At 38.7% G+C, this 12,820-nt stretch overlaps 1 protein-coding gene and 1 non-coding gene across 2 annotated transcripts in view; both read right to left on the bottom strand.

Moving 5' to 3' along the window:
• LOC140229355 (bifunctional heparan sulfate N-deacetylase/N-sulfotransferase 1-like) overlaps positions 1-12,820 on the bottom strand; it is a 68,385-nt gene that overhangs the window by 15,656 nt on the left and 39,909 nt on the right. The window contains exons 4-5 of the mRNA XM_072309643.1: positions 8,768-8,953; positions 7,655-7,783 (exon numbers count right to left, since the gene is read on the bottom strand). Coding sequence (XP_072165744.1) covers positions 7,655-7,783; positions 8,768-8,953 — 315 coding nt within the window. The remainder of the gene's footprint in view (positions 1-7,654; positions 7,784-8,767; positions 8,954-12,820) is intronic.
• Positions 5,492-5,565, bottom strand: Trnaa-ggc (transfer RNA alanine (anticodon GGC)). The gene has a single exon. It is a non-coding gene; the product is annotated as a tRNA-Ala (tRNA).

Raw genomic sequence — 12,820 nt, 5'->3', positions numbered from 1 at the left:
AAACACTCCAAAGAAAAATTGGATATATTCTGGCTTGTGACGATCTACATTTACGATGCTTTAATATCTTTGCATCTTACATAAAAGTTAGGTTTATCATTCCACTTAAAGACAGTTTAGAAGATGCATAAAACTTGTAACAACTGTAAATCTCTTATTTCACTTGCAACGAATGCACACAGTTCATTATGATACAGAAACAAGTCATAGAGGCAAGATTAGTTCAAATTAATTAGAATATAGTCATGTTTCAGCATCAAGGCAATCTTTTGAACCAGAAAGGAAGAATTCTCTTGTCAGCACCTTGAAAGAGCTTGAGCTAGTGCAGGGGTGGTGGATATTCGGTTTCTCATGGAGCTCCTTTGCCAAACATTTGCAGCTCTTCCGTTGGCTACACACCAGTACTGTAAACGCTCGGCAGTGTGCACTTCCATCAAAACAGGAAGACATTCTAGTCTCTAACACAACATACTTCACCTCTTAGAAAGATAATAATACAAAGTGATATTCCTCTACAGAAAAGAGGAAGGAAGAGCAAGAAAAAGAGGGAGGGAGAGGGAAAGAGAAGGAGAGAGAGCAAGGGAAATAAGGTGTACTTTCAGCAAGGTATTTACATGAATGAAGAGTGCCCCAGTTCCAGTTTTTTATATTGTGAGCGAATATTTTCCTTGATTTCAATCTTTGCATTATTATGACACAAGCTGAATCAAAATCCCTACTGAAGAAGAATACAGCACTTGCTCTCTATTTTGTAGTGACATGCATTACATCAATTATTGTTTATGTGTTTGTAAGGCGCCCACATCAGCCTGCCCCTGGAACAAAAAAAAAAAAATAATAAATGTATGTGACCATATCTGACAAATTCAGGATATGAATGAGGTTGACTTCAGTTTGGAAATGACAATTTCCCCAAACTTTGGGCATCTATAAATGCTTTGAACTGAGTCTCATTCTGTCATGGGTCCCTCCACAGTGTTTCCCTAATGCCGTATATTTCGCAAGATTTTTATTTTGGGTGCTATTTGGGTGCATTCATGAATATGAACACATGCAAAAATATTAACTCTGAACTCAACATGAATGTGATTTGCCTGCATGCACCTCTCCGTTCAGCACTGTACTCCATGACTGCAAATTTAACCACTCACAAAATTATCTGTAAGCCCCCCGATTCATGAAAAATTAGACTTACTACAATATATGGCATATACAGTAGCATATTTAATGTTAGGCTTATTTCAACAATTTTCCATGAACACTAAAAAAAAAAAAAAAAAAAAAAAAAAAAGAGTGAACAAAAAATAGAATTAAACCTCTTTCTGGTTGCCAAAATAGACAGCAGGTGCTGGGGTGGCAGAAGGTTCCTAATAAAGGGTGAAATATTGTGTAAACTGAGTATGACTGGCTGCAATTACCCTCTAATAAATGTCTAGGTTTGGCCTTGGGAATGCTTGATGCCTTTTCAAGAATTTCTTTCAAACTTATTCCATACTGAAACAAAGGGGCTTTTAGAGGAGGGCCCTTGCCCAGAAATATTCTAAAATTAAGCCATGAGAGAAGTGTAAACTTGACTCCAACCACTCAGTATCGCAACAACCTTTAAGGCATGTGACGAACTTTGAAAATGGTTTTTCTCTAGCATAAGGTATTCATGACATTACATCATCGTATGATGCAATGAATTTCAGAAGCATTCATTTGATGATTGGGCCATTTGTTGACATAATATCATGCCATATCACTCATAAACAAACATATTTGCACCTGACTTAAAATATAACTAGCATAATTCTCATTACCATATCACCATTATTGTCATAACTGCATTTCATTCATTATCATTACCCATTGTTATCATAATCATTATACAATGATTCTCACTATCATTATCATTATCATTCTGAATCGAATCATACTTCACTAGCATTTTCAGGTTACAGTTTGAAATCTTTTATGTGCAGTTACCATGGCAACAGATAAGCCACAGCTAATTATGAAGAAGGAACTATTGCCATGGTAGCCACAACAATTTAAAACACAGCAATTACACATCTCTCAACAAAACGTGGACTGAGAATGATGACGAATTGGAATTCTACATACAAAATGTTGTACTCAGGACGAGAAAATTATTGATTTGCAGGCTGAGAGAAGACTATCTGTCGTTAGTCTGTATCAAATCACTGTCAGGTCAACTCTTGTGATTCATCCCGATGACAAAATTGCATTCTTGTCTGCCATCACCATCAGTTTGTAGCAGAGAAGACGTTGCACAGTCAGAACGGACTTCTCTGGTTCGAGACAGGGGTACACTGAGCACTGCTTGTCCACTAGACCCAAGCGGAAAACCACTTGTTGAGGGGGAGTAAGTTAGTCAATACATTTGCTAGGGGGCCACCTGGTTTTCATTGTGTTAGAAAGGAGAAGGGGATAGGGGAATGGAGGGGGGGAGGCAATAAAATCAATATGATGATGTGCGCATCTAGATATGTTAGTTACAGAATTCGGCTAAATTCTTAAAGACGAACATGCGTAATGTACATATGTATTTCTCCTTCTGATTGACTGAAGTAACTGTTTAACTATTTTATCTAAATTTTGGTTAAACATATAGGATTTGCTGACATAGTAGTCTGATATATTATCTTGAGAACAATCAATAGCAACAAGCTACTATTTACAAGAGTATCACCAATCTGTAATGTCAAAGTGCAGGAGGAAAAGAACCTGTGATAATTACCTTGTACAATATTTCCCTGCTCTCTCAGAAAATTTTTGTAATTTTACATATTTTACATATAATAACCTCATAACAGCCTAAATGGAGCCACTCATAATTTGCTCTAGGATGCCAATTAGTGAAAATTACCAAAAAAGCCTACTCTTTACCATAACTTCTTTTATAATGAAAAACAAACAAACAAAAGAACAGTGAACGAAAAAACATACACACACTGGTATATGGGACTAGCAATCATCTGATGAGTGTGAAAGCTACTCATCCTATAACACAATTGTAAAAAAGCATCCTGTGGACACCTGGGGGGCATTTCACGAAGGAACTTGTCGGATAAAATGTCCGACAAGTTCAGAGAAACCAGCCAATCAGTTGGGGGGCATTTCATGAAGGAACTTGTCGGATAAAATATCTGACAAGTCAATTATATCAGACAAGTTTTGAGAAATTCTTTAGTCTGATTGGCTGATTTCTCTGAACTTGTCTGATATATTTGACTTGTCGGACATTTTATGCGACAAGTTCCTTCATGAAATGCCCCCCAGACTAAAGAATTTCTCAAAACTTGTCGGATATAATTGACTTGTCAGATATTTTATCCGACAAGTTCCTTCATGAAACGCCCCCCAGAAGACCGTGTATGCACAAATTGTACTCACTGACAGCTTTACTAAGACTGTGAATTAGACAATAAGCAAAATTGTGCTGGCATTATCTAGCAAGTTTCAAACAAGCAAAGAACAAAAATACACAATAGTTTCAAGACCACAAAATCATCCATGCCAATGCATGCCTAAACGTGGCCATTTCAAAGTTTTTAACTTTGTTCTCCTCACATATAGACCTCACAGCTCACTAGCAAGTTGTATTTTCAATTTTCACTAGGGCATACCCTGGCAAAAACCCAACACTTGTAACCTACAAAACAACTGTCAGTGACCCACAGGCTATGATCATGGGTGGGGGGGGGAATTCTTTTTTTTTTTTTTTTCCTTTTCACGGGAAGCAGTGCCAAATCATGCTGGAATAAGAGAGAGAGAGAAGGGGTGGGGTGGGCAGAGAGAAGGGGGTGGGGCAGATCGTCTCATGCACAGCAGCAGTGCCCATGGAAATATGAAACCAATTAAAAGGTGAGGGTCAGAATGTAGAAATGACAACTGGCATATGTGGCCTGCCAATTTGTTACACCACATGTACCTTCAAATGCACAGAGAGCCATCGTCAACATTTTGAAGAATAAAACTTGATTTCTGTCATTCTGAATCAAAGCCTCAGTCAATTTTATGAGAATGAATATTTTTTGCTTTTTTAAAACATCAAAGGAAGTCAGAAGCCAGATTTATGCTTCACTTTTTTTCTGTGTATCTAATGTATTCATATAATTGATTAATTCTAGCTTGTACATACGGTTAAGTCCATATATTATCCATTGTTTTATATTTATACCTCAGTGTTTTTAGTGTGTAATCCAGCGTAAGTTTGAATAATTGTGAAGTACAAACAGCAATTGAGCCTGTTGGCTGCTATGTTTTACTGTGTGTGTGTGTTTTTTTTTTAATCAATAAACCACTTCAATTCATTTCAAAAAAGTTTTGGTTGAATATATCCTTAATATATGTCTAAAATCTGCTTGGTATAGACTTCTCCATATTCTTATGATAGTGCCGTTCACATTGCAACATGCCTCCCGAAAATTCACCAAAAAGATTGCAAGCCAGAGTGCGAAGTTTTGCTCTTCACACGAAGTCTGCTGCCGCGATTTGCAATGCCAATGTTCACCGCAGAAAAATTGTAAAGTTTGTCATGTGACTTCTGCACACTCCCTGTTCACTCCTCAACACTCCATGCGAATTGTGAATGTGGACTACAAATGGGAGTTTAAGGGTGCAGGGTTTTCATGATGCTGCTTCCCATAGCATTAGGGCCTACTACACTATGGGGAAAAAAGGGACGTGTCTCGACAAGGAACACATCATTGATTAGGGTTATTTTCTAAACAAATTATCACCAAATTCCACAGTAAAGTGTTCTCATTTATACTACTTTAACGACAAGAAGTATCATTCAATGTCACTTTCCTCACAATATGATACGGAAGGTTTGCAATAAATTTCTGTGCTTTTTCCCCCCACAGACAAGGAAGTAATGAATAAGAGTGATGGGGAGGGCACTGATCAAGAAGTAGCTCTCCCCATATCTGGGCCAAGGACAAGCTCACATATTCTGGGGGAAATTGGGGACAAATTTGATGGGGAACAACACCACACAGTATTTCACAGTCTGCTTTAATCAAAAGCCCCTCCTTAACAAGAAGTGAATGAATTAGAACTGTCTTTCTTGGATGGTTTCACTTGGCGTATGTTGCCATGACAACCACTCTTCACTATCCTCTTTTCTCCAAGTTATTCATAACTTACGTTAAGAGACTGTGACTGTCATCACTTATGGCCAATAAATGGCTGGCCCTGACCCGTATCTTTATCTGTGCTTCACAACTTTCAAGGAAAATCTTCAGTCGCTGTGGCGCGATCATATCGGGAAAATGTACATGCAGCTGACAAAAGATTGCGCAAGTCGTTCTGCTCTAAACAAAAGTCCTTCCTCTGAGGTGGGTCTTGACATTTTGAAGTGAAAGAAAAAGATGGTGGCAGGGCAGTTTACAGTATTGACAGCCTATGTTAAACATCTATATGATGGAGACTGTTTGTAGCAAATACTAACTTATTAGTGGAAAAGTGAGCAAAGAAAATGGGATTTCATCGGGATTCGAACCCGAGACCTCCGGATTGCCAGACCGGTGCTCTACCGACTGAGCTATAGAAAGCCCTAGTGCAGTGTTCGTCCCAGAAACCCTTAATTCTCAATGCTCGGGTGGTCAGAAGCTATAGCAGTGTGTTTGTGTGTGACACACACGCACACACTTGAACCTGGCATAAACCCGAAGGATAATTCAACTTGGGGATAAATGCGAGGGATCACCGAAGTGATGCAGCTTTTTGAGTTTGTAACAAATAAAGACAGAATAAACTGACCAGAAAGAATATAAATTATTAGTGGAAAAGTGAGCAAAGAAAATGGGATTTCATCGGGATTCGAACCCGAGACCTCCGGATTGCTAGACCGGTGCTCTACCGACTGAGCTATAGAAAGCCCTAGTGCAGTGTTCGTCCCAGAAACCCTTAATTCTCAATGCTCGGGTGGTCAGAAGCTATAGCAGTGTGTTTCGGGTTCGAATCCCGATGAAATCCCATTTTCTTTGCTCACTTTTCCACTAATAATTTATATTCTTTCTGGTCAGTTTATTCTGTCTTTATTTGTTACAAACTCAAAAAGCTGCATCACTTCGGTGATCCCTCGCATTTATCCCCAAGTTGAATTATCCTTCGGGTTTATGCCAGGTTCAAGTGTGTGCGTGTGTGTCACACACAAACACACTGCTATAGCTTCTGACCACCCGAGCATTGAGAATTAAGGGTTTCTGGGACGAACACTGCACTAGGGCTTTCTATAGCTCAGTCGGTAGAACACCGGTCTAGCAATCCGGAGGTCTCGGGTTCGAATCCCGATGAAATCCCATTTTCTTTGCTCACTTTTCCACTAATAATTTATATTCTTTCTGGTCAGTTTATTCTGTCTTTAGTTAAATACTAACTTAGTCATACAGAAATTGTTCAAAATTAAGGCAGCTTTATAGTCTAAACAAAAACAATAAATATCAACTCCGCTGACTGAACCATGTAATAATGTCAAAATTGATGATGAAATGCTCATGCTTGCATATATTTTGAAAATTACATTGCCATTAATATCTAGATATCTAGGAACACATACATGTACCACCATGATAGTACATAACCTTTAAAAAAAATCCTAACTACTCTCTTTGGAAATTGAGTTTGGTAAATCTGATAATTTACAGAGTTTTAATCAGCTTTTTAAACAATGTTCTCCATGGAATACTATGTTGCAAATTATTCTCAAACGAACATACAAAATATCAATATGATACTTGAGAAACAGAAAATGTATCAATGCCAATTTTAGCAGCATGTCAGACTCTGTTGTTGGGAATCATAAAGTAATACCATCGAAGTCAAAATTCAAACAATTTGTTCCAAAAATGAAGAGCACTACCAATATGAACCTTTATCCACAAGCCCTAGAAATCCTAAGGAAACTCTGCTCATTCCCTTCATCTATACAATGACTGAATTATCAACTGATTCAGAGTAAAGATGCCTTAATCTTTTGCCTAAACCACATAATCTGTACAATGGGAGGTATGATCATATTGCTGGGAGCAAGCGGGAAGCGCAACGGCATGGACAGATTCCAAGTCCAGCAGCTGTCAGTGTAGTCTGCGCGGCAAAAAGCGTAGAATTCAAGACGGGAACTCTCCCCTCTTTCCCCGTCTGACTCCTCTGGTGAGAAACTTGCTGTCTAATCACAAGAGCTCGTACTAGCACTGCTAGAAATCAGGAAAAGCACAGTGAACACAAAACGAATACTACAACAGACAACAATAGCTGTGGGGGGAAGAGTCACTACAAAATGATAGAAAATCTCAACAAATCTTTCCACAAACCTGAAATTCTCATGGACAGATGAGAAGTTGCCATTACTTTGACTTTGACAAAATCTCAGAGAAGTGAATTTTTTTTTGAGGTTCTGCGTTCCTGTACAATAATTTCATGCATGTGATTTCCTACATGAAAAAAAAAGATGGAAAATAAATGTTATACAAACTTGAACTTGAACTTGAATGCCTCTTGTGGAAAGACATCAAGACGGTAGGATATAAACCCTTCGCTTGAACGCAGAAAATGATGCAAAATCACCCAAGTGCATGTAAAGGCAAATTAAGAACAATATGAGAAATCATTTCATTATAAATTGCTATCAAAGTGGACTTACTGGATTGTGGAGTAGTGTGCTGAAGAGTTCACCCCCTTGAATCATGGCATCCAGGGCAGGTTTGCCACCACGAAATTCTTCATAGAAGTTTGTGTGGGTGTAGAGGGCACACGTCTGTCTTGGTATCACCTGGGGTCAAGGGTCAATGATGACAGCAAAACAAAAAAAAAGCAAATAAACAACTAAAATATGATACTTCAAACAATATGTGTGACACATGACATCAAATGACGCACCTTGATTAGGTCTACTTTCTATACCATCAGATGTTCATCTTCATTTCCTAATTCAAATGCTCCAACAGGAGAGTAGTGAGTGCACTTTAAAGGTCGGGGTAATGATGCATTTTAAAGTGTTTTGAACACCATATCAAGTAGAAACTATAGAACTTATTCTTGTTATCATCATTGTTATTGTCATTATCAATATCATTACTCTGCTTAAAACCTCATTATCATCATTAATATTATCATTGCTATTACCATTGTTATCATTGTTATTGTCATTAATAATATCATTATTCTGCTTAAAACCTCATCATCAGTATCATCATTACCATCAATGCTATTATCATTGTTAGTATCATCAGCCTCTTTATGATTACTACTGCTATTGAGACAATTATTTGTGATATCTTCTTCTTCTCCATATATGGCACAATGTGCCTGGTTGAAAACATTTTGCTGACTAGTGCTAGTCACCTGGGATGAACCATGAGGGGTAGGCATCATGTGCCTGTATATGACTAGCATATTCATAAGTTTGCTTTTATCACACATTTGACCTCATACTATGTCATCAACATAAACACAATAGCACTATCATCACAATGAAATCAATCTTTCCTTCTCTTTCTTCACCATCCTGGTCATCCTAATGACCTGCTATTATTGTCAGAGCCACAATCAAGTCAATCAAACCACTTACCTTCTTTCTTAATCTTACTTAATACGCAGTGCAAATATTCGATGAAACATCACCTTTGAAAGCTTAAAAAACATGAAGAGCAACACCACTCAGTCAAATCATTAGGTGGCAAAAAACAACAACTTCTAATGAGGAGAGGAATTATGTAACATTTAGACTCCACATTCATGATGTTGTCATAGTTACCATGATATCCTTGTAGACAAATCCCTTCCTCTTGTAAGCTGGCTTTATGTGAGGATACTCCTCGGTGCTAGTGGCTTCGATTCCCCAGACCTCCTTCCAGGCATCGTAAAGTTCCTCATGGACGGGGTACACTCCGGAGTGATGGGGTGCAACCGAGTACCCCTTGGTGATGGGGATACCATGTTCCTAGAAGGAGCAACAAGTTTACAACATGTTATGTTTGTTCTTGTTTCATTTTTAATCATCCTGACCTGTCCAATTCCAGTATGTGGGGAAAATGGACCTTAAATGATGATGATGATGACGATGATGATGATGATCCCGAGTTACAACCACTGTTCAGATTGGCATTATTTTGAATGCCACATAAAATAAATTTCATCCTTCAGCACTTTCAGATCAACCACATCCTAAACCTCCAATCAAATTATAATTTACTGCTCATTAAGACAATTATAAAGAAGCTGACTCACTATAGTGCATGAAATTAACTGTGCTTGGGAGGCATAAATAATCAGTATAGTAATGGGCTGCTGAGACATCTGTAAAATACAGTAACAGTAACACCACAAGCAATATCTTCCCTGTAACAAAAATACTCACCTAATCAAAACAACATCAATGCGCACTGTCTGTTGAAGTCGTTCATTAATTTGCCTTAACTGTTGTGGCAGATTCATAATGAACTTTAGGAAGAAATACACAGTGTCATCCATTAGATTCTGTTGTATGTGAGAAAGAAGATATTGAGGGTGCAACTCCAATTTAATTCTCACATCTACTCTGGAACGTTCACACTCTGTACAACATACCACTAAGGATTGGGCAGAAAGCCATGCCAAGGTATACACCATACGACTAACTGTGGAAGCTCAAGAGCAGGAGAGGAAATGAATGGGAACATCGTCGCTGTCACATCCACACATCCAGACATCCCTGCAATGGTTTCATCACAGCTCTGTGGTAGGAAACCACAGAGCTATATGGGGGCTGGACAACGGTCAGCCTCCCTGTGACCGATACATTAACGTCCAGTACAAGTGAGTGCTGCAGGGCACCTACAATGCAAAGCAGCTGCTTCCTCAGGATGGGCAAAGCTAACCCCACGGCAAGGAAATTGTGGCAGAAGTTGCCCACCTGGACAACCATCACTTCTCAATTTGATACACAGTCCCTTGATCAAAAACAAGTTGAAAAACATTATTCATAGGCAGCTGTATACAGGCATCATGAGGAGTATGGTACTACACACTGACTACTGGTATGCAGTATGCATCCTTGTACATTTATAATTATATTTCTATACATGTATCTTTCAAATCAAATTGTTTGTGGTCCATAAATGTTTTTCTGGCACCAGCAATGTATATCTTAAAAATAAAATTAAAAAAATCTCCCTTTAAAGCATCAAGGGACAATGTAATTTTTCAAGCCTGCTTTATTGCAGGAGGTTAAACCAATCTTATGCCCTACTTCAAAATAGCTGTAGAGCACAGCAAGTACTTTTTTGTTTTGTTTTTCCTGTTCTTTAATTAAATTGTTAAACCAAAAACTTGGCAAAGGCTTGAACAGTGGTAGATCCATGGCAGGGAGGAAACTAGCATGGTGCTCATTTCTTTGTGCAGAATACCACAGGGGTCAACCTAGATGAAACCAAAAGGGAAAGAATAAAAACACTATCCTGGTTTATATCCCCATGCCTTCAAATAAATGACTTATGGAGAAAAACAGGATGCCTGTGAGATCGGTTGTCACTCCTGGTGAAAGAGTCTAGACAGCCAATTACTCACTCCATGCAAATGCTTATGTCGTGCACTTAGTATCCTACACATGTAACTATGGACAGCACATAATCTTTGATTAGCATAGTATTCACACTGTATTCCTACAATTTCTTGCTCTCTACTCTGTCTTAAATACAGATTTGTATAGCATTATTTTACAAAGGCTAATCGCACTTGCAGTTTAATACTACAAGCTTTTCTGAAGAGTTGTTTGTTTTTTTTTCCGGGGGGGGGGGGGGGGGGGGATATAGTAAATTAATATAATGTACAGTGTAGCTTCTGTTTCGGTGCAGAGCTAGTCAAATGAGACATTGAAGTGGTTGTCAGTCAAAAAATGTTTGCCTGTCTGTGCGAAAACCTCATGCTGACCCTGACCCAATTTACACAGAATTATGGGTAGCCAGTCTAACATGAAAATATGTTTTGGAACTGTTTGCTGCAAAGCAAAAATAATGGCTGATCAGTGAATGTATCAAATCATATGATCTGCTGCCACGCAATATCATTCACACACGAGATCCTGCAAGCTGACACAAATACTGACAAGGAGAATTCCCGTGGAAGAACTGGAAAGAACATTCAATAAATACTTCGAATATGTTGATGAATCATAATCACAAAACCAGCCATACCTATAATTCATGATGATGAAACATTAATGTCGTTAGAGTGGGAGGTTCAGATGGGCTTTGCAGAATAAACAACAGCCTTTGCTGCTGCAAAGGGTATGACAAAATTTGGCAAACAGAATGGGGGAGACTATGCCCAGTGAGTGATTTTTCTTGCTCTGTGGACCCCTTTTGTCTACCTTCCCTCCCTTCAATACCAATTTAAAGGTGCTGTTCCGCATTACTCAACATGACAATGTCTGGTCAATAGAATATCTCATAATTTTGTTTTCTTTGCATCTGGTTCTGTGTACAGAATATGGTTCATGTAAGGCCGCATTCATGCGAATTTCGTAGCCAGAATCACAAACATGAATCATGATTCAAAATGGCATTTCAAATCACGGTCTCAGCGGAAGAGCGTTCATGCGGGCTTTCGCAACGCTGATTCTGGCTCAGCTCATCCTTTGCCATTGCGCAGCGCACTGCGCAGTTTGACCTTGTCTACGTGTCTGCAACTCGAGCCAGACCGCCTTATTCCAACTGTACTGGCCTTTACGTTTTTATTTCGGTGAATACTTTCCGATAAGCTGTGGCATTCAGGCTCTGCCCACAGATCGAGGAACAGATCGAGGAATAATCCTAATTCTTTGTCTCTCCAATTGTTTCCCTTGGTAGACACAGCGCTGCAGCCATTACTTTTATCAACTCAATCGGAGAGTAATTAGGTGATCCGAGTATCCTCTCGGATCACCTTCTGTTTTTGTACGGATTCTTTCTTCTTCTTCTTCTTTTTCTTCTTCTTTCTCCCCAAAAGTTGTGCATCGATTAGCTCAGAAAGTCCTCTTCCTATCAATTTCAAACTTATACCATATATGTATCGTGTCCCAAAGACGACAGCGCAAGTAAAATCATAGTGATCAGTCGACCGTGACGTCACTATGACGTCATTATATGAAAACACATTTTCATGCATATCTCATTAATAGAATGGAATTCTTCAATGAAATTTACGTGACATATATTTTAAGTCAAGCGAATTCTACTCATATTCTCAGAATTCATATTCATTTTAAAACGCGCGCATACGCGCGCGTTGAAATATTTGTATGCTCAGATCGAGCTCAAATTTTTTTTGCACACGTTTCAGACCATTTAGAGCATTTTTTGAAAAATTGAAAAAATTTTACGGACGCGTACGCGCGCGCGCATATACGCACGCACAGCTCATATGCAATAGAAATTTCCCGTTTTTTCACACTTATCGCCTGCCTGAAATGTCAGGGAATATGTCTACCAAGTTTCAAGTCAATCCGACTCAATATGACGTCATACGGGCCCGTCAAAGTTGAAATTCCGCGCGCGCGTCAATGGCGATATACAGTGCAACAATGCCAAAAAACCGCCAATTTTAAATCCGATTTTACTCGTCAGGATGGACGGTGACCCCCTATTTTCTTTACATATTCTGAAAGCTGATGAGTTGTACATGTCATTTCATGGGTTGGCGATGCTGGAAAAATGATTAAAAGATATCAAATTTCTTAATAAAATAAAAAGAGCAAATTTTCAAAATGACGTCATCAAATGACAAGTTCACTCGAGCGTATCTCACTTATCCTTGGCCAATTTTCACCCAGATTTCAGTATGTTGCAGCTTA

This window comes from Diadema setosum, chromosome 5 (assembly GCF_964275005.1).
Source record: "Diadema setosum chromosome 5, eeDiaSeto1, whole genome shotgun sequence".
NCBI lineage: Eukaryota > Metazoa > Echinodermata > Echinoidea > Diadematoida > Diadematidae > Diadema > Diadema setosum.
The sequence above is the reverse complement of the archived record's forward strand: the minus strand, read 5'-3'. Positions and strand labels throughout refer to the sequence as shown.